We start from the raw sequence: 22049 nt of genomic DNA, 5'->3' as shown, positions 1-22049 counted from the left end.
GAAAGGCATCTGCAACATTTCAGAGCCTTCCTGCTACTTTGTCACCATCCTTTTTTCCATAACAAAATTTCAGAATGGAAGGAAACCGTCTAGGAAGGAGCCTGGGAGCAGAGGCAACCCAAGCCCGTGCAAGCAGGCTTCCTGCCGGCTTCCTTCGGGGTCCGGCTCTGCCCGTCGCACCGCTCCACTCGGCCGGGTGACGTGTCCTCCCTCTGTCTTTACCTGCGCCACGCTGAGCACTGCAGCGCCTGACGTCTCCCCGTACACAGGGGACGTTTCCCAGTTCCTGGACTGGGAGGCAGGACTGCAGCGTCTTTGCTCCCCGCTGCTGTGGACCGTCCCTGTCAATGTGTTTCTAGCTGTGCCATTTATTTGTTTGTTCTCTGCAAAAAAACACCCTGCAAAAACTCCCGTTCCTAAATTCCTCTTCTTGCTCCCGCTGGATTGTGCCTGGCCTGTGGAGGAACCTGGATGGGGAAACCCGGGTTGCCTGTATGCGTTTTCCCGTCTTCAGAGTTTTGATGTGAGCAGACATGGTAAGGGCACGGTCTACCCTCCATGGATGTTCTTTTCAAGCTCTTGCTTAGAAAGGTCGTTTGGCTAGGAAAAAGTAGGATTTTTTCATGTTGGGGAAGTTGGGGAAAACCTGTCCAGACTCTGAGGAAAATTGGTAAAATGGTATTTTAGTTGTAATTCATTGCTGCAGTGTCTTGTTTTGGAATTGCACCGTTGGCAAGCGTGCATCTCGCCAAAGATGCCGTGACAGTGCCCCACAGCCTTCCTGTTGGTTTTCATTTGGTTTAGAAGCGTAATTAAAAGAGGGTAAAGAAAGAAGTAGCAGAGTTACTGACTCTCTTTACTAGCGTAAAGGGTTTAGGCCAAACCTACTTCTGTGAAAATAAACAGAATTTCATTTTTTTGTTGCAAGTTCTTCCCATACATCGAATTTCCATGCTCAGTGACAAGGATGGATCTGCCTGAGCAAGCAGCGATTGGATTCAGATGGCTTCGCCTTGCAGTTGGTTTTGCTTTGGAAAGCTGGAACTGTCCTTGGAGAGGAGGGTTTGGACCTGGGCTTGAGGCCTTGTTCTCTAAAGAGCAAAAACCTGATTTATCTAAGTTATTAGCTGCGCCTAGAAATTTTTTCCTCCTTTTTTTTTTTAATCCTGCGCTTAAGGTGTGTTTTTAGTACAACAAGCCGGCGATTGCAGTTGCCATTGGAAAGGCTTGGCTTGCGCTCGCCAGTGTTTGCTGGTAGATCTGGGCACGGGCTCTTGTCCAGGAGGTGAATTTTTCTCCGCGTATCTCCCTCATCTCTTCCCGGGGCTGCTGCTGCGGTGCTGGCCGGGGCAGGCGAGCTGCCCGCTGGTAACCCCTCAGATTTTGCCCCGTGGCAGCGGGACCGGTTGTGGCAGCGGGACCGGTTGTGGCAGCGTGGGGATGCCACTGGGCAGCAGCGTGGCACGGTCCCTGCCCGGGACACCAGCAGTGCCTCACCGGGGGAGCCGGCCCCGGTTTGGCACAGGCAGCGTGGGAGCAGGAGGGTGCACGTGGCAGCGCCGCGGTGCTCCCCAGTGAAGCCGGCCCGCAGGAGGGGGACGCGGCCCCCCGCTGCTCCCCCCGGTTGTTCTCTCCCGCTCCCCTGCATTTCCCAGCTACAGGCGGCGGCTAGCATGGGCGCAGGCACGGCAAAGCCCACGGTAAACACCGCGTACAGAGCACGAGCCGTAAACTGAGCCTAATTTGGCACCGAGTTCAGTCATAAAGGATAAAAGTGCTTTATGGCCACATTCAGGATGTAGCTGTAATGGCTAAGTAAAACCATACCCCAAGTGATGGAAGCTGTCAGCCGCGGCCCCAGGGAATCGGGTTTTCGTGCAAGCAAACAGCGACTATTGCAAATCACAGAAAAAGGGAAAGGGACCGAGCGTGGGAGAAGCGGGAGCGCTGGTGAGGGACATTCCTGGCGCGACGAAAGCAGCGGCGCGGAGTGCCTGCGTTTCTTGATAACAGCGTTGCTTCCTCCGTGTCGCAGGTGACCGCTCAGGTGCACGGCAGAAGAGAGGAAGACGTGAGCTCCACGGTTGCTCTGGGTCCGGCAGAGCCGGCTGTGCCGGGCCGGGATGCGGGATGGGGCCACGCCAGTTCCTTGAGGCTGGAGCCTGAGTGCTCTGAAAACGCCAAAGCCCCCGGCAATGAGCGCGTGTGGCAGGCAGGACGCGGGGGCTCGTCCCTTCTGCCGGCGCTCTGCTTCCTCGCTGCTGTCACCTGGAGAGGTATTTCGCTCCTTTTTGCAGTGGGGAAGCTGAGGCATGCGGTGGCCCCTGAGACTGGGTGCGTTTTGGGGATGGCAGCACACCTGGCACCTGAGCCAGGCTGCCCGCTGCTCCGGGCACGCTGGCGCTGCGGCTCCTCCTGCGAGTGGGCTGCTCGGCCTCAGGGGTCCAGGACAGGGGGAGCGAGGAAGCAGCCTGCTGCCAGCAGCCTCGGTGGACCCAAGACGTTTTTCTAATAACATCCAGATGGATCCACAGAAATTGTGAGAGTCTCAGAAGGAGAAGAGAGAACATCAGCTGCAGGATAAATGTGACTGGAAGGGTTTGGGAAGGGCAGCCTGGAGGAGAAGCCCACTGCCGGGGCTGCCCAGATGCCACGGGCGCATCTGAAATAGCAAATGCGGTGGTGGGAGCTCTGCTTCCCAGGAGCCCTGCACAGGCATGGCCGGGAGCAGCATCCTGCCCAGCAGTGCCATAACAGAGCCTTTCCTTCCAGAATTGGGCTAAGGTTTGCTAATTTGGGTCTTGAAACCCCTGTGAGACATGTTGCAGAGGCTGGCTCTTTGGTACGTGTGAGTGCAGGTGCCCACCCGCCCTCCTTCCCAGCTCCCGTCCTGCAAAAGGAGGAAATTCACGTTGGGATAATTTCTGCAGAGAAACAGTGGATTTGGGGTGGTGGAGAGTGGTTTGAGCTTGTCCCAAGCGTACCCGCCACCCAGGACCCGCTGCCGTGGGGCTGCGCAGGGCAGAGGTGGGAGATGTTTTGGTGGTCACCGCGTGCACCTGGGTTCCTCTGTGTGTTTGGGGTGACAGCAGATGGTCCCAGGGGAAGAGCCTCGGGTGCTGGGGGGAGTGAAGATGCTCTGTGCCTCGGGTGATAAATGCATCGTGGCCCAGCTCCGGAAACGGGGCAGGGGAGGATGTGAGCGACAGAGGATTCACATCCCGGAAACTCCGCGGTGTAACGGCTCGGGAATTTGGCGTGATAAATGCATTTGCCTGTACTGCTGCAGACAATCTCCTTAATGTGGGAAGCAGAGTTTCCTGCGGCACCGAGTTAGCAGGGAAGGGAAAACCCTGAGAGCCAGGAATGGCCGGGGAGAATTAAGCAGGTAAACCCATTACCAGTGACCACCTCTTTGTGTGGGGATTACCCTGAGGTTTAAGCTGCAGCTTCCCGATGCTCGGTGTCTCGGGAGGAGTGAGGGCTGTGAGCAGGGGCCTCTCCCCCCTCCTGAGGGGCTCGACCCGAGAGCTGGGATTAGCAGTTGCCACGAGCCGCCCTTACTAGCCAGAACAAATTGCTGCACGTGCTTAGAAACAGCCCAGCCTGCGCAAGCTGCGGCGATGCTTCGAGGCGGAGGCTTGCTCTGGCAAATTCCCCCCTTCCTCCTAAAGCGACCTTCATCATGGAAATGGCTGCTCTTTAATGAATGGATTTGCGCTGTCCCAGCGCCCTCACCAGAGGTTTGCCCCAGCTCCCTCCGTAGCTCGGCAGCGCTGCGGATGCCGCTCTAAAAGCAGAGTCACGGCACACGGGGGAATAGCTGTGCTGTCCCAAGAGCTTATTTCAGTTTGCACATCATGAACCGGTTCGGCCCAGCCCGCGGTACCTGCGCCCAAGGAAGGCTGAGGAGGGTGGGGAGGGAGGTCTGGGGTGCAGCGGGGGGGTGCCGGGGATGGGGTGTGCAGAGGGTGGGGGCACGGGCAGCGCTGCTGCACCCCCGTGCCAGGGAGAGCTGCAGGCTGAGCATCGCCAAGAGCCAGGCTCGGGCTGCGGCTGCAGGGGCTCCCTGGGTCCTGGCCGGAGCCTCCGAGGGGCCGATGCTCCGTGGCATCGGGGTGCCCCGCAGCCCTGGCCCCAGCCACCCACCACCGCGCCGTCCCACGGCTCCCGCAGCCTCACCCGCCCCGAGACGTGTGTGTCCTCCGGCAGCCTTTCCAGAATGCCAACCACAGGAAAGCAGCAGAAACCCAAGCTTTCCTTTTGCTTGGATTCCCATCAGTTCCCAGAACTTAATAATAGATTATTTCAGGCTTCCTTGCTTCAGTTGTTTTGGCTTTTCGGGCTGGGGCCGAGCGCTGTCTCATGGGCAAAGCAGTGCTCGGGGTTAGAGGAAGAGGAAGGAGAAGCCACTTTGTGGGATGAGTGTTTTGCCTGTGATCAAACCCTCCCTCCAGGCTTGCCAGGAGCGTAACCCCTCTCTACCCTGCCTGCTCCCCAGGGGGGTCCCTGGCCAGCCCTGGTCCCAAGGGGGGCTGCAGCGAGGGGTCCCGGGGTGGGAGCAGCACCCGGCACCCCGGGCTGGCCTCACCCAGGGGGGGAAGCAGGGCAGGGGGAGGCAGCAGGGGACCCACAACTTCCCGGGCCCCTTTAAGCTCCCTCTGGCTCCATTTGTCAGCCAGATGCTGATCCAGATGTTGGCGTTTCGGTGGCTGCCCGCTGGCACCCGCAGCGCGGGGTGGGTGCCCGGGCCCCCCAGCCCCACCGCGCCTCGGCATCGCCATCTCCTGGGCATCCCGCACACGGGGACCCCGGGGCACAGCTCCGCGCTGCCGCCCGGCAATTTGGGGGGTCCTTGCTTTTTTTTTTTTTTTTTTTTTTTTTTTTTGTCATTTTCTTTATTTTTCAGCTCCCCCCTCCCGCCCCGGGAGCTCACCCCTGCCCGCTCCTGCCGCATCCCGCTCAAAAACTAAAGCTAAAGCAGAAGCTGCCTGCCTTCGCCACGCTTCCTCAGCCGATGATGCTGAACCATGGCTGGCAACGGGTGCGTTGGTCCTGTCCTGCGCTCCGCCGGGTGCTGGGGCTGCGCTGGGTTTCACGCTGCGGGCTGGGAGCTTGCTCAGCCCTTCCACGGAGCCTCCGTCCCCGGGGTCCCGTGCCGCGGCCGCCCCGGGCTGCGACGAGCTCGGTGAGTGCCGTGAAGACGACGGCTGTCAAAAAAGGTCTGGCACCCACGGGAGTGATCTCCCCAAAGAGCCAGGGAGCGGCGAGGGGCCGTGAGCCGGCAGCGCTGGGCAGCACGTCTGCCTTGCATTTCAAGGGAGCTCGTGGTGGACGGAAGGACCACTGGTCCGTCTGTCCCGCGAAGCAGAGGCGGTACCACCCTGCACCTGGCAGCCAAACCCGCTGTGCCACCCAGCCCTACCCGGCTTTTACCTTTCTTGGGCATTTTCACATCATACACGGAGCACATATGGGAGCCATTAGACCCAGATTTACATTCTTCCCTAACGAATGGCAGCATGGCAGAGAGTTGTTTATTTAACGTAAAGTGTGATATTTTTAAAAAATAGCTTCGGCGCTCCTAATGCACTAGTTTGTGTGACTTTTCATGCCCCTCTTCCTGGCGCGGGATAAACAGTGAGCAGGAACTAGTAGTCAGGTTTTAAATCTCCGCAGAGGACTCCTGAGCCAAACAGGAGGAGGGAACGGACAAGATTCAGAGCGCTCCGCAGCCTGGGCTCTGCCCGGCTGGCGGCATGTTATCGAGGTTGCGGTCTGTTAAAATCTCTGCAGATTTTTTAAATCTAGGTGACGAACTCCTGCTCCGCACGGCCTGGCTGGGATCCGTGGCCCTTTATTGCCCTCCCCATGTCTGAGCACGTCTGGATTGGGCAGTTGTGGAAAAAAAAAAAAAGAGCTGATCAGGGATGCCCTCAGCCCGAGAGGTTTGGAAGGTGCAGAGGGAAAAAATACGGCTTTGGAGAGCCCTGGTGAAGTTGGGTGTGCGAGTGCCACAGACCTGGGCGCTGGGAGAAGGGGTGTGGGATCACATAGGACCCTACCGTCCCTGCGCCGCCTCCTCCCTCCGCTCCTTTAGGATGTGGGAGCTTGCAAGATGCTTCCAAGATCTGCCAGGAGACAGCGCTAGGTCGTAGCTGAGAAAAGCCGAAATCTAGGCCCATCAGGTGCCCTTGGCTGCTGCCGGATTTGGATGCTGTAAATTTAAGGGAGCATCCGAGCGTGGTGGCCCTTTCCCTGCCCAGCTGTGCCGCCCTAGCCCACCCTCCCGCGCGGCAGCACTTGCTTTTCCTTCCTCCCGACACGCTCCAGAAACGCTCTCGCAGCACACTTGTGCTCGCTACACTTACTGGGAAAGATCTTCAAGTATAATAATTTTATTAAATCTTGCAAGTCTTTTTTTTTTTCCCCCCTCACTTCTCACCCTGAGGACAAAACTCTCCAAAGCAAGCACAGTTTCTCTGGGTAACGTCATCCTTGCTTGTTCATCTGTCTGAAGCAATTACTGTGGCTTCCTCAGGGATTATTTTTCAGACAAAGTGTTGACATTTTTCCCCAGTTGGGTGTCAAGTGCGTACCTGCAGTGGTAATTTCGGAGCGGCAGAAGTCTAACGAGAGGAATGCCCTGCGGTTAATGAGGTGTTGGAAGACAGCACGGCTAAATCTGGCGTTACGCTTTCCAACTTTCCATTTTCATTAGAAACCCGGATCTCCTGGTCATGCACTCATTCATTTTTTGAGTTGAGTGACAACCCAGCCTTTCAGAGGGAAAGCAACCACAGTGTTTAAGTAAGGTGTTGATGCCTTTGGCCATCCACACCGCGCCGTCATGCCCAGCTTTGTGTTTGCCATTGCAACATCGTCTGTAGCCTTTCCCAGGTGCCGGACCTGCCAGAGCTCCGGTACCAGGGACATCGGCAGTGGCTGGATCCTTCTCCTCCCACAGCTCGTTGGCCTAAATCTGGGATTTGGGCAGATATTCAGTCCTTACTGGACACTGCCAGGTACTGGTATAAACATCAGACTTCTCAACTCTTATCCACTGCAGGTAAGCTATTCCAAGTCTGTAGCAGCACAGCAGGTAGAGACGGCGGGGTTCAGCCTGCGCCCCTGCCTTGAAAACCAGTGCTGCAGGTGTAGGACGTGGGCACACGTGAGGATGACGATGGTACCCCCACAGGGTAGCCCCTTGGCAGCTGAAGGGGGCCGTGCACCGGCTCCTCGCTTGCCATTAGCCTGAGCCGCCTTCACCGAGAGCTGAGAGAGTGTGTTTTACCACTCAGGTAATTAAAAGCACGCGCATGGTTTGTGGTGGCAGCGGAGCTGATGAATCATTACTTGTTCACCTTTTAGTAGCGGGATCGCGCGCACTTGGTGTGAGTTATATTACATGTGCTTAGATGTGTCAAATAAGGCACGGTTGCAAAACTGTCACGGGTGTTTGCCGGTTTAGAGGTAACCAGCTAGCTTAGCTGGGATATGATGGTATTGAAAAAAAAAATCCAAAGTTATCCTGCTGCTGTGCTGCTTTTTTGGGGGGGTCGGGGAGTGGAAGGTGCCTGTGGAGGGTAGATTTTTTTGCAAGCATTACTTTCTTCTTTCTTTTAATGAAAATGTTTTAGTTGGTATGTACGGTAAAAGCGTGCCTTTTTGTCTGCTGGGGATTATAAGTGAAAACTGGCAATCGATATGTGTGGCCCTTCAAGCATTCGCTGTGCACGCAGCAAATACCTGCAAGACCATCCACCTGGCCTCCCCGCGGGCAGCTGCATGGAAACCGCGCGGCGCAAAGGGCGAGAGAAGCAGCTGGCATCCCGCAGCTCTCCAGGAGGAGCAGAAATCACCTTTTGACTCGATCTCTCTGCGGTTCCCCCCGACGAGAAACAGCGCTGACGGGCCATGGCAACAGGGTAGGTGCAAGGAGGGTGCTGGGTGCTGGCAGGGCCGGCGCCCATGGGTGGGCGATGGCGCTGCCGAAGCTGCCGCGCGCTCCTTCCCCGCCCCGCGGCTCCGCCGTTCCCACGCCGTCTCCCTGCTTGCCTGGGAGGACGATTAACCGCGATGCTATCGGCGCTGGGGAAAAGATTTCAGAGCCAGCAAGTGCAAAAGTTCAGGAGAGCGGTAATTAGCAGCACAGGTCTAAAGTGCAGTAATTAGTGGCTAATTACTGCTGCAGAAATATGCAAGGCGTGGTGCCTTCTCTTCCGCCCTCCCGTGTAGAGATGGCTGATCCGGGCTTTGCCAGGAGCAGGGAACGCTTGTCCCGTGTCCCTGTCCCCAATGGCAGGAATGGAAAAAAGCGAACAAAGGGAGCCCATGGGATGACCCTGAGCCCATGGGTGCCGTGAGGGTGAACTCAGTCTGCTCTCCAGAGCAAAGGCCCTGGGGCTGTGCCAAAACCACGGATTTTGGACTCATACCAGCTGGCAAGAGGCCGGGCTGCGACTGCCCCTCCGTCACACAGGGCTGGGCATGTCCCCCCAGCTCTCCGGCGTGATGCAGGTTTCTACCCCAAGAGCTCGGTGCGTCGGCCGGCGGAGGCTGCCAGCCCATTAATCATTATTATTTTGCAAATCGGGATGAGATAATCGATAAACCTGCGCTGCTGGTGGTGGGGCAGATGACCGTCCCCGGCCGCGTTTGCTCAAAGCGTGTCTGTGAAAACCCTCCTGCAGCCGCAGCAGCGAGGTGCCCCCTAAGCGACAGGACAAAATAGGTGGCAAGAGCTAATTAGCGGACGCTGCTGTTCCCCGTGCACACGAGGAGGGGGCTGCACACAGCTGGCAGAGCCCCGCGTTGCGTCGACGGGAAAGCTGCTTGTGGTCTCTCTTCAGAAAGTTCGGTGCAGAAACGTGGACTCCGTTGCTCAGCTCAAACACGCTGCGTAGCTCCCCTCTGAGCGAAAATTTTCGCTGTGCAAAGCTGGGGAGAGCAGCTGAGCTGCTGTAATGCTCCTGCCAAATACATACTTCCGCCGTTCCCAAGGGTCTAGGATACAAAACTAAAGGTAAAATTAATTAGATTACCCATCTTTCCCAAGCTGAGCAGGAGCGCTTTCCACCACTGACACCACTAATTCAACAACGTAACGTTTAACTGCCTTAAGTTATGCTATGTACCTAAATGCCTTTTTTTGGGGTTTTTTTCCCCCCTTTACTGCTGAATAAGGAAAGCCAGGCCCATCAGGTGGGACTGTAGGAAGGGAAGCACGAGGAAAAACTCTTAGGAATCACGAAGCTCAATGGCTCTGTGCCTGTCCCCAGCCCAACTTGTGGCCCAGGGTAAAGGAGAATATAAAGTTCACCTCGGCCCTCAGCTGTGTGAACTGCAGCAAGTCCTGGTTTCCCTGGATATTTTATTTTCTCCCCATTCACTAGAATTGTAAAACTGGGATTATTATTGTAGAAACAATGCAGAGTGCACGGGCTGTGGCTGTCCCTCCGTGGACGGGAGCGGTGCTTGCAGCGCCCGACCAGGCTGCGTCGCCCACCGTGGCACAGGGTCCCCCAGCCCACTCTACGGGTGTCCCCTGTCGCGTGTCCCCGTTCGGGTGCTGCCGCCGGCGTCACCGCCTTTTGCGCCTCATCGCAAAGCCCATCCCTGTGGCGAAGCAGCACCACACTCCATTTTCACCTCCCTCCCCTGCCCCGAGAGATTTAGGCTTTTTACTCAAGCACCTCTTCATTTAAGACCAAATATAGCCTGCTGCAATGTTTCCTATCAAACTTTATTGTTCGGCCACTGTACCAGCATATTTTATTTACAGCTCGAAACCTCAGTCCGAGACCGACAGGAGGACTGAGCCGAACGCGAGTTTCGGCAGCGCTCCCCCGCCGCGATGTGTGCGGCACTGCCGCAGCTCCAGCCTCGCGTAAATGAAGGGCTCCTGCGCTTTTTGCTTCCTCGGCTGCCGAATCCGTCCCAGTGACCGTGGCACCCCTGGCCGCGTCTCCGCGTGCGCCTCGCCAGCAGCCACAGCCGGGCCGTGGCAAGTCGCACGGGCGCAATGGAGTTAAACCTGTTCCCAATTTACTTTTTAATGCAGTTATCACCAGAAAGGCTTAATGAAGGGCTTTGGGCTAGTCTACGCACGAGGAAACTCGCTGTAAGGTAAAATGCACTTGCCACTCGGGAAGAAGCAATTAGAGAAGTGCTGACTCAGCAAGGCTTTGCCCCGGGGGTGCCTGGGCTGGCCCGTCCCCCCCGTGCAGCTCGTGCCTGGTCACCGTAGGCGTCTGCAAGTGCCCGAGGTGGACGGGGGAAGAGGAGCCGGGGTAGAGCATGGTAGCGTGGTGCTCCCGTGATGCTCTCGCCTGGCAGGAGCGGCTCTTGAGCTGCTTGGGAGATCTGCGTTGTGCTGGGAGAGGAGGAACCCAGCTTCAGGGAGGGTTTGGGAGTCACCAAGGGGCCCCAGGGCCGTTTTTAGGGCCCCATTTAGCCAGATGTGCAAGGGGTGGGAGGGAGCCCCCCTGGTTATGGGATCATCGTGCGGCCCGTCCCTGCTGCACCATCTCGCCCTCAACATCAGACTTCAGTCGCTCCCACTCTGCCCCATCCTCACCGGGACAACGTCAAGGTGCTTTGGTGCCTAGAATTACCGACGAACAGATTGTGGGAGAGACAGGTTTACTTAATAAATAAATACAAATAACATACGGCAGGTACTGGCATGAAATATAGCAATATTCACGTAAGGGCGGCTAAGATGGCTAGGGCTTGGAGGTTTTGGCTGATGCTAGTGTAGCTTAATACGCTGAGGATATCTGCAAGCATTTAACCAGGCTGGCACGCGATAACGTGACTGACGGCGCAGCCTGAAATTGCTTGAAGGGCATTTCAGAAGCTACAGACTTAGATGGATAAATATGTTACTACAGCGTATCCGAGGAGGTTTTGCCTTAGAATGACTGGCGCCGTCAAAGCGTGCGTTCCCCTGGTGTCGGGGGTGTCCTTGGGGTGCCCTTGGCCACGTTGCTGGGTGCCTGCCCGGGACAGGTTTGTGCGTGGCCCCGGGAGCTGCAGCGTGGCCAGGGCAGGAGCCGGCCCCGCGTTGCCGACAGAAGGCAGAGCGCGGGGGGGCGGGGGTGCCGGCGGACCCCGGGGGGTGTCAGGGCTTTTCCCCTCATCTCTGCAAAGCTTCGTGCAGAGCGGAGGAGCTCTGCTTTGCCTATTTCTGGTAAAGCCTTTACCTAAAGCTCGGAACTCTAACGTTTGGCTCTGTCATACTAGCCAAAAAGAGAGAGAGAGCGAGGGAAAAGGAGGCGGCGATGGTTGGGTGTTGGGGTTTGGGTCATCTCAGCTCCTGGGACGGGGCTTAGTCGGACGAGACGGGCAGCGGGAGGAAGAGGATCGCCTTCTGGCCGTAGTGAGTCCGCGGTCCCAGCTTGCTGCTCCCATTCTTCTTCAGACCAACGAACCAGTTCTTATCCGCGTGCTTTTTGGAGACGTACGTGTTGTAATGGTTTTCTTCCAGCCTTTCAAGAAACAGGCACTCCTCACCCAGTAACTGCTGAAAGAGAGCCCGGGTAATGGCAGTGAGACGGGGCGATACCGTAGGGAGGAGGATGCGCGCTCCTAACGCAGCAATCCTGGCTCGGACGCTCCAAGGCTGGGATGCTATCCAGCCCCGCCTCTGAGATATTCGTGCCCCAGTAAAGCTCATATTTAAAGCGCGGAGGTAAGTAGCCTTGATTTTGACCCCTGGGCTGCTCCTACGGTAACTTGTCCGTGACCTGGGCATTTTATTTGGCAGTGACCGAGCCCGGCCCCGTGCTCTGTAAGCCGGTCCTGGCGCTGGCTCCTGCTCTGGCACGGAGCTGTGCGGAGGCAGCTGCGGGTTGAGGGCATGAGCGCGAGGAGCAAAACAGCTCTTTGGTGAGGCTAAGCAGCCTGTGACCGGGATTATGTGTCGCATGCTTTGCTATAAATCATAGAATCATAGAATCATAGAATGCTTTGGGTTGGAAGGGACCTTGAGAGATCATCGAGCCCAACCCCCCTGCAGTAAGCAGGGAATGAACCTGTGAACTTGGCGTTATTAGTGCCGTGTTCTAACCAACTGAGCTAAATGGGACTAGTGTCAAAGAACCAGATTATTTTTGGTGATTCCAGGCCCTACAGTTCCTGGGCACAGGGGGGTAAGCTCCTGCCTTGCACGATGCTGCTCACACCAGGATGTCACGCGTGCCGTCGCTGCCTCCGGCACAGGGCTCGGTGCGACCAGGATACAGAGAAAAAACGCGGGGAGTTCTTTGCTCGGTCTCGCAGCCCTCCTAGCAGCCCTGAACTGCCTCGCAACGCCATGGAGAGGTGGCGAGAGGCAGGCAGAGGTGTGGGCAAGGCGTTGCCGGGGCTGGAAGAGCCAGACTGGAGGTGCCGCCTGCCCTGCGCTGCCGGGGTCCCCCCGGGCCTCGCTCATGCAAAGCAGCCGCTGCTCCACATACGGGATACGATATTTGTCAAGCGTTTGAGGCAGGGTGGCCAACGGCGTTTTGATTATTTATTTATTCCCCGCCCCCCCCCCCCCCCCCCCCCAAAATAAAGCTGGATGGAGAGCGGCCGTCCAGCTACCAAAATAACAAACAGAGGCTAATTGTTGCTTGCGGTTTGCATTACTCAGAGCTATGAGATTTCTGCAAACCTCAAAGCCCTCTCCGTGTCTGGCCCCACATAAACCTCCCACTTACCGAGCCGTAGAGCAGCCCGTTGGTGTCCATCGCCAGGTACTGCCCGGACTTGGTGCTCCTTATATACACCTCTCCCACGCTTTCCGCGCTCAGCTGGAGCTGAACTGAAAGTAAAAATAAAACGACAACAACAACAAAAGTAATAGGAAAATAGGAAAAGGGGAGGAAAAAAAAAAAAAAAGTTGTCAGAGATAATGTCCAAGCTGCTAGGAAAGTTAGCAGGGTATTTTTTTTCCGAAGCCTGGCTTATAAAGAGTTTATAGGAAACAGTACAGTGTGTAATAAAAGTGTCTCCTTGTACCCTCTCCTTCAAAGAAACCCCACAGCCATGCTTGAGGAACCAAAGACCAATTTTTTCCTTATTTTACATCAAAGGAAGGGCAGCCTTTTGGTTAAGACTCTGGAATAGGACACAGGAGATTGGGGTTTTAATTCTGGCTCTAATTTACAAATTTCTCATGTGGTTTCGACAAGACACTTAAGGAGTGACATACGAAGAAGTATTTCGAGAGCTAAACCAGGGACGGGCAGACTTCAGATGCCTGCGTTGCAAAACCCTGATCCAAAGCATCCCATCCAGCAGCGTGCCATGGCTGGCATCATCCGGTGAGTCGTAGGCGGATGGTGGAGAAATAGAAAGGGCTGAGCTTCATCCTAAAAAATACCTCCTGTAGGTAGCCATGAGCCACATCCTCAGATCACCCTAGTTTGGGGCACTAAGGCAGATCCTGACCCACGATCTGAGCCTGCCCGCGCGCCGGCTGGGCTCGGGCGATGGGTTGGCGGCGATGCTGCGTCGCTTCATGCAGCCCACCGGGCACCGGCTTTCTGCCCCCGGCACCGACGCCGGGCTTCAACTAGAAACTCTGTGGCAAAATAAAGCTCATGGGTCTTGTGCTGCGGGAGGGGAGCGGCTCAGCTGCAGGCTGGGGTGCCTGGGCCACCTCCCTCCTCTGCTTGGCATCCTGTACCTAACGCAGCAGATTTAACCTTTCTATTTGCTGACTTTTTTTTTGCCCTGTGGGTTCCTTTTTTCTTACTTGGCTAATTACAGGAGTCTCGGAAAATGATTAAAACTTGGCTCAAGTGCTTGTTTCTCCTATTTATCAGGAAGAGGCAAGGGAAGAGGCCATTTGCTTGGAGAGAAGCTTTGGGAGGGCAGCTCTCTAGCCCTGTTCTGCTCTCATGGGTCAGCAGGAAAACCAAAGTCTGAACAATCAGCGGCCCCGCCGGCATGCACGGAGGGCTGGGGTTATATCCAGAGTGGGACTTGCAAAATCCAACTCTTCCCACCTCCTAGTCCCACTCATTCCCACCTCCTAGTCAGCTTTTTTTCCTGAGCTTATACTGTAGAGTTTTGTAACAGAAATATTTAGGTTGGTTTGAATGAGGTATGAAAGATGCCTGAGCTCCAGCTCCTTCCTTCTTCTTCAATTCGTTTTATCCTTTTTTGGATGAGGTAGAAGGCAATGTTACCTCTTGGCATGGCAGAAGCCCTCATCCCAGTGGAATCTTTGCTGTAATGGTTCCCATTCTTCATTTTTGGCGTTTCCTGCCCAGTAAATGGTGCTTAATTAGTAAATTGCCTGGGTGCAGGTTTGCAATAATACGCCGTCCTGGTGCTTGCCTGGTTGCAGCCGGGAGCTGGCAGCCGGCAAACCCCGCAGCGGGAGAGCCCCCAGCCCGCCTTGTACTCGCTGCGCTGCTGCAGCCCCAGCACGTGGGCAAGGAGAAATCCAGCTGGGGAAAGAGGGAAACGGGATAAAAATGATGACACTCCCTAAAAAATGCCTTCCAGAGAGAGGAGCCGGGGGGACCCTCCAGCTGCCAATGGGGACATTAAGGTCTCCGGCCACAGAGGCAGGGAGAACGGCAGGTCCGGAGGAAGGAGCTCATGCACAAATTCTTATGTTTTTTTTTTTTTTTTTTTTTTACAGGTCTGTACAATACAGATATTTCCTTCCATGAAGTAATGGGATGAAACAGAGAAAATAAAGCTGTTTGTGGAAAGGAGCATGGGCTTCATCCTCGAGGGTCTACAATGTCCTGGCAAGTTTTCTCTTCATCTCCCGGTGCAAGCTCGAGATGCCCACGCACGCCAGCAAAGGACACGGTGAGGGAATCATCATGTAGGGCTGGATGACAAGGGCTTGGGGTGAGTGACTTCTTCCGTTCTCCGTAGAGATCTTCCCTGAATCTGGGGCTAGCACCTGGCAAGGCGATTTAAGATGAAAGTAAGAATTCTTGGTATTTATCGGGAACAAAACGCGCATGGGAGCGGGCAGTTATTAGCAAAGCACCAATGCAGGCTCTAACGCAGCCATGCACGCTGGCTCCTCGGATGAGCCGCGGGCGCTCCCGTGCATCGTCCCTCCCCGGGAGCCTCTCTCCCCGCTGTCACCCCCAGCTTTCCCATATGGATCTGGCTGGCTCCGCGCTGGCCGGCGTTTGTCCCAGCTGCGTAAGCAGCATCCCACGGCGGAGGTCAGGGTCCAGGGCTGCTCCCATCGCCGGGGAGCGGTGCTGAGCAGCTCCGGCGTTTGCCAGGCGCAGGGGCAGGAGCGTGGGCATCCGTCGGTGCTCGGAGGCAGGGTACCTCGCTGGCAGGGCCGCTCCGCTGGCACGCAGCCCTTCCAGGAGTTTCCTCTGTAAATATTTGTACCTTCGGATATCCAAGTTTACGAGATCCTTTACAGGAGGTTCCTTTCTGGCAGAGGTTCCCAAACACGCGGCCCCCGGCCAGCAGCCGGCGAGGTGCGAGCGTGCCGGCGTGCAACGGGTGCCATGCGCAGGAGTGCTGCCCGCGCTCGCTGCCCGCGCACACTGGTGTGCATCGTGCAGCCGCGGGGACACGTTCGCTCCGAGGCGACGGGCTCGCTTTGCCGGGTGTGGGGGAAAAAGGCTGGGCTGTGTGGCAGCATCCGTGCTGTGAGACGGTGGGCTTGAGGCTGGACGCTCATCTCCTCCTTAGCACCCTGTGTCCCAGGAGATGTCAGCTCGCCGCTGGCGCTGCAAACCCGTGCTGAGCTCCCCAGGGCACGCGGGCATCTCTGCGTCCCCCTTCTGACGCCAGCAAAATCTCAGCACCGGCAAAACGCGGCGGAGATGCCTGTTGAGCCTCGTACGGCCTCTCCGGCTGCTGGCTTGCGGGTCCTGTGAGCCCGGTCCTGTCTCCTGCAGATCCTTTGGGTCAGCCGCCGCCTCTGCCTCTTGCAGGGGTTTGGGAAGGGTTACGTGCCTGGTTTATTCCAGGCTGGAGGCTGCCTGCCCTGCGCTGTGTTTATCCAGCCTCGGTGAGCTCATCCTCACCCGTCCCCCCAGCGCTGCCGTGCGCTGCGTGAGCGGTGGGGAAACAGCGCTTGTAATTAAAACTCTGCTATAAACTGCCCTTCATTAAAACAATAACAAAGAAGTTTGGGAGAGAAAGCCACATGTACACTTGTGGTTTAAAGAAAATAAAAGGCTCCTCCCAGCCCTTCTTTCTAACCAGATAGGAGCCTGGCAGGTCCCGGTTATATTCCAGTAAATGTTCAGGATATGGTGTACCCAGAGGTTTCTGCCGAGAACCGAGAGCTCCAGCGTGCGGCCGTGGGGAAGAGCCCGGCCCCGCTGCCCGCAGAGCCCTGCGGGGAGCTTTGCTGCGCTGCTGGTCCAGCTCTCCTCGGGCATCGGTTTAAAAAAAAATCCTCTCAAGCATTTTGGAACTGCAAGAGCCCTAAAAGCTTAAAACTTCCCAGCCGACTCCTTGGGTTTTGTGTCTTTGTCCTTACACAGCCATCTTCTCTTTCGCCCCAGCGGTTTGGCCGGGGGGGGTTGCTCTGCGCAGCCCCGCTGGTCACCGGTGACGGCCTGGCCGGGCTCGGCAGGGAGAGCTGCCGAGGGCAAGGGGCTTCTCGCTGCCAGGGCCGGGGATTCAGCTCTCATCCGACGGCTTTCTGTGGCTTGACCAAGGCGAGAGCGCCTCAGCACCGCAGCTTGGCTTGCTCGTGTGAGCTGCTGGCAGGGAGAGAGCTCTCGATGCCTTCGGTGATGTGGACAACTACTGCAAAGGAAATACGTGCACCTTTCCTTGCCAACCAGAACGGTATTATTAATTTTTGATATTGCAGTTTGCCCTATGGCAGATAGCCTGCAGCACTTTACAACAGTAGCATTTACAAACCCGGCGCTTTTTGGTGAGCGAGTCCTGCCAGCTTCCTAAGATGAACTTTGATGCCAATTACGGAGAACGGACGTGCTCCTAGAAAGGCAGTGGGACGTGCAAATGGTACGACGGGTGTTGGCATCTGCGTGGGCAGTTCAGCCCAGCAGCAGGTCCCCAATGTCCCGTGGGCTGGAGCCGCCGGCATCACCGACTGCAGGGAATGGGGACGGGCAAGAGGAGACTGCGGCCGCGGATGGCCCGTTAAATCTTTGTGACACGCAGGTGCACGCAAAGTGCCTTGCAACTGCTTCAGCAGACAATAAGCTATACTTGTTTTCAGAAAAAAAGTGTATGGTAACCTGAGGGCGTTTCTAAAGCCGTAGGTCACAAAATAACTCACCCTCGCCTGATTCTTGCCTCTGTTGGGCTTTTGCATGCTGGAGGAATTTAATTTGCTGCATAAGGGGAGAGGGAAGTTCCCCAAAGGCAAGGGGACACTGTGTGCAGAACAAACAGATGAAATCTGTTCTGCACACAGAGGAATCTGGGCCCGACCTCCCGCCCCGGCTCACGACTTGACGCGTGAAGAGGCGCAGCTGCAGCGCGCTGCTGGGAAACGTTGCGTTTGCACAGCCCGCTATTGTGCTGAACCTTCTAACCCAGAGCAAAGGCAAAGACACCTTAGAATTATGTGCGGTGGCTGCGCGTGTGTAGGATGCGAGGCTGCTCCTAAGCCTTTTTTCCAGCTGCCAGCTTGCTGCGTAAGCCAGCCGTGCTGCAATTAGCGCTTTGGTCCTGTACGGTCTGCCTGCCTGCTATTATTTTGATAACCAGTTTCAGATTTAATACTTCTGCAGCTGCGGAATGGCATGCATACCGTGCCTCCCCGGGCTCTGCGCACAGGCTACAGGTGCGTTTGGCGCGTGTGCTGGCTCCTGGAAGGTGTGTTGCCACCAGGAGAAAAGAGAGCCTGGTACAGAGGCCGTCTCCTCCAGCTCCCCCCCTTCTGGCTGATAGAGGCTGATAAAACCACCGGAGCGAGGAGGAACGCCAAGAAGCCCCGTCGGGTTTGCTTACTGTGCTGGTCGCTCCGGTCCCTGGTCCCATCCACTTTGCCATCTGGGAGGATCCGTAGGAAGTGGCCCCCGTTGCTGCAGTACAGGAGTTTGGGTTTCTTGTAGTTCCCCAGGGGAAGGTTGAACTTTTCGGTCAGGGCGGTGAAGGTGGTGATTTCCCCCTCGGCCATCTCTCAGCCTCTCTCGGCAGCCGGGCTGCAAGAGATGCGGCGGCGTTTGGCAGGGGCGGCGGCACGAGTGCTTGGCACCGGCTGCTGCTGCCAGGCTTTTAAAGGGAGGGGAGGGAGCCCGGTGGTCCCCGGCCGGTACCCCGGGCTGGCCGCGGGGCAGGTGATTCACACCGCGGGTGATGGCTCCGGCAGTGACACAGCCCAAAAGGTGATGCTCCCCCAGCGTGGGAGGTGGGGGGGGGCTGTCTCCTCACTGGGTGTAGCTGGGCGGTAGGGACGCTGTCCTTTTAATTTTATCATAGTAAATTCTGTTTTCTTTCTGCTTTCTATTGACGTACGTACTAAAATTATACACACACAAAAAATAGTTTGAAAAACACCCAGTGTCTGATTGAAACCCACAAGAGGCAGGAAAGGAGCCCAGGTTAATAACTCTCTCCGCTATTATAACTTTCAAACATGATTATAACTAGGTATTGCAACACACGCTGCATGCCAGATAGCAAGTATTACTTCATATCTTGGCACTCTGCGTCTCACCTGGCCGAGGCACACACTTGCTAAAGATCAGACCAAGCGGTAGCTGTTGTGGGGGATGAGCAGGGAGCAGGAGGCTGCCACTGCTCGGGCAGCAAGCAGGGAATTTACCCATGCACCGATCGACAGCATGTGGGGAAAAGGAACTCTGAGTCTGGATTATAGCAATACTGGCGAAAGCCACCAGTCTGCAGTCCAGCTTAAAATCTCTCTGTGTATCCATAGGAGATAAATAAGAGAAGACACTTTCTCTCACATACCTCCTCTGAAGTGGACGTGGTTTAGTGGTGGACTTGGCAGTGTTAGGTGTACGGTTGGACTCGATGATCTTAAAGGTCTTTTCCAACCTAAATGATTCTATGATTCTATGTTTGTGCACCTTTGCATCTCAATAAAAGTGGTTAAAAGGCAAAGGCAAAGCTCTGGCTGGTGCAGAAGGGTGTAAGTGGGCACGGGTGCTACCAGCTGCTCAGGAGCAACACGCACCACCTCGTGAGAGTGCTCCTTGCCACGGGGCTCCTCTGCTCTCCTGGGGGAGCGGGGAAATGCATGGAGGTCGTATTGAAACCTCGTTTGGCAAGACACTGTGCGGTCATGATCCGCGTTTAAGCAGATGCTGTGCCAAAACCTGAAGGCATCATCAGACGGGTAAGAGAAAGAGGCTGTGAACGTCGGAGGGTGAGAGCTGCCGTGGCCGTGGGATCAGGAGGTGCCGTGGGTGGGGACCAGCGTCCCATGCATAACCCGGGTATATTCAAATTTATGTGACTGTTTCTGGCCTAGAAACTGCATTTAAAATGTCCCATGAATATGCTGTCCTTCATATACAAAGTTCTGTAGTGCTTATAGAGAAGTGGATTTATGAACAGAAAAAGACATGGCACTGTATAAATCTAGATACAGGAAACGTCTTTAAACGTAATGCAGTCCCGTAGCTATATTATGGGAAGTATTATACAGTCACTGTTTATATATATTTACAGAGTGTAAAAATGTCTATTTAGTACTGAGTTGTGCTATTGGTACATTAGGATGGAGCCAGTATCATACTGCGTGGGTTTGCCGTGGTGCTTAGAGTGACCCGGGAGATATGAAGGACTGCGACTCTTGGCAATACAAACACGCACACGTATATATACATATCATCTCTAAACATTTGGCTGTAAGTTCTTAAGTATGTAAATTTGCAAATGCAGCTGCAAGGAGGGTAAACTATTCCTTCAAGTGGATCCCAAAAGCCTGCAGAAGATAAAAATGGGTGGAAGTTGGGTTGCTAAAAGCTGAAACCTTGGAAATAAAGACTTCATCGCTATTGCTGAAAACACACGCAGCCATTTCGACCAGCTTTGGTTAGTACGTAGACTTCATCCCCTGCTCTCAGGCGTGTCCCCTCGTGGTCTCTGTCAGAAAAGAGAGATTTCCTGGGAGAGGAAAACACAACCATAAAGGAAAAAATGCTCCCTGCCATCCCAGGCCTCAGTTCCTTCTGGTAGCTGTTGGTTCACGACAGCTTCTCTTTCCTCCTGACTATCAGCCCGTGTTTTGCTGCAGATGGAGGTGTTAAATCACTCATACAACAGCTGAACACAGAGTCAAGATGCAGGGACGTACTATTTTAAACTTTTCCCTGCTGCCCTTTCTCCCGAACCATTTCAATCTTGTTTGGTAAGTCACGTTTTCTGGACCAACGCCTACCAAGTGTTGCTTTGTCAGCCCGGCGCTCCCTCAGCTACATGCTGTTTTGCACTGGAGGCTGTTCTGGTTCTTATCTAGGTTGGAAAACCATCTCCAGGCCAGTTTCTCCCTGTGTTGTGCACCTCCCCAAAGCTCGCTTTGGCTCTGGAGCTATTTGCAAAGCCCAAAGTATCAACCTTTTCCCAAGGAGTCCGGCCAAATTTTACAACCGCCTCTGCTGATACCCTTGCTTCTGAATCGCGCAAAAGCCACGTCCATCTCAGCGCCTGTGCGTTCTGACTTTGTGTGTTTGGAAGTGGCGAAGCTTCACAGATGCCCCATTCGGCACAGACCAGGATTTTGGGAAGTGCCTTCTGCAGGTGGTAACGCGGGCTAGCCCCGGTACCCCGCGATGAGGTGGTGAAACAACTCACGAGAGCTCAGGAGAAGCTTTATGGTCCTGGTGGCTTTCCAAGGCAGCTGATGGACTAGCTTCGAAATCCTTTTTAACACAGCGGTCGGGCAGCTGACTAGGTATTTCTCAGAGTGTCTGGTCCCAAAATTTCTTCTTCTGCCAAGAGATCATACTTTTGTTGTACTAGTCCAGTTTTTAATGCCAACTGCCTGCCAAGCTTTCTCTGAACGAAAGCCCTCAGTGTGGTACGTAAGGCTTTAGTGCTTTACTGAGCATTAATCAAGATCAGTGGTATTGTGTAATTTACTGGAACTAAAGCTCTTCTTGAGCCTTTATCTGAGGGTAAAAGGCACTAGGAAGTCTCCTGGGTCAATGATGGCTAGAAGTGAGAAACAAATATCCCAAAGGCTAGAGCTCGGGTCAGGATTTCGGCAAACTTAGGCTGCAGCCAGCGGGAGCGAGGAGCAGGCTGGGATGCTCCCCTTGGTCACCTGAAGGTCTGCGCATTCAAGGGCATCAACGCGTGGCTTTAACAGAGCAGCTGGACTGGAAATGGCTTCTTCATTTTCACGTTTCCTTTAAGGTTTCTTTGCTATTTTTAGAACGCGTTCAGTGCTCGCCAGCTGCCTTGGACTCCACAAGAGAAGCTGAATGAACGCTATTTTCCACTCCCATTGTCTCTCCTTGCTAAATACTATTGCTGTCCTCATACTTTTATGACCGTGGGGTCGGTACTCTGCGCACACCACCACTCATGGCCCTACTATTATACTTTTGGCAGGAACATGTTAGGTTTTTATGGGAATTAAAAAGCAAGAGTGAGAGAGGAACCTGAACCAAAGACAACATAAAGGGCCTTTTTTTTTTGGGTAGGAGCCCAACAAAATGGTTAAATAGCTCAAAGTGGAACAGAAAACGCTCTCCAAGATGCTAAGCTGAGAGACACCACACTCCAGCAGTTATGCGGTGCCCCACGGAGAAAGGAAAGATATTCCAAGAGGAGATTGCAGTAAGAGGGGGATGGCTGCTGCCGAGCAGTTGACACCGCCGGTCGCACTAGGACAGTAAGTTGGCGCCCGCGTTGGAGAGTGTTTGTCCAAGACCAGCTGTGTTCATGGCTCTCCTCTTTCCCCCCACCCCTGCGTAACACACTCGTCCACTTCACTCCTGGAGTTTTCCCGTGCTGTGTTGCCTAAGAGAAAAACCACTGCTGAGAATGAATGGCATCATCACCAGGAGCTGGACCCCGGGTGTCTGCTCCGGGGTGGCCCCAGCTCCGTCTGCAGGCGCAGGGAGCAGAAGGTCCCACCAACAGCCCAGTGGCAC

The 22049-nt window shown here is 55.2% G+C and overlaps 1 protein-coding gene across 2 annotated transcripts; it reads right to left on the bottom strand.

The window, feature by feature from the left end:
- Positions 1-11335: 11335 nt before the first annotated feature.
- Positions 11336-18097, bottom strand: FGF1 (fibroblast growth factor 1). 2 transcript variants are annotated; one of them, XM_075715454.1, is made up of 3 exons: positions 17929-18097; positions 12708-12811; positions 11336-11530 (listed from the first exon to the last, which is right to left on the bottom strand). In XM_075715454.1, the coding sequence occupies exons 1-3, from the start codon at positions 18095-18097 to the stop codon at positions 11336-11338; spliced, it is 468 nt and encodes a 155-aa protein (XP_075571569.1). The 2 variants fall into 2 exon arrangements, with proteins under 2 accessions (XP_075571569.1, XP_075571570.1); XM_075715455.1 differs by having other exon boundaries at positions 11336-11527.
- Between the last annotated feature and the right edge of the window lie 3952 nt (positions 18098-22049).

Source organism: Pelecanus crispus, chromosome 8 (genome assembly GCF_030463565.1).
Source record: "Pelecanus crispus isolate bPelCri1 chromosome 8, bPelCri1.pri, whole genome shotgun sequence".
Taxonomy (NCBI): domain Eukaryota; kingdom Metazoa; phylum Chordata; class Aves; order Pelecaniformes; family Pelecanidae; genus Pelecanus; species Pelecanus crispus.
The sequence above is the reverse complement of the archived record's forward strand: the minus strand, read 5'-3'. Positions and strand labels throughout refer to the sequence as shown.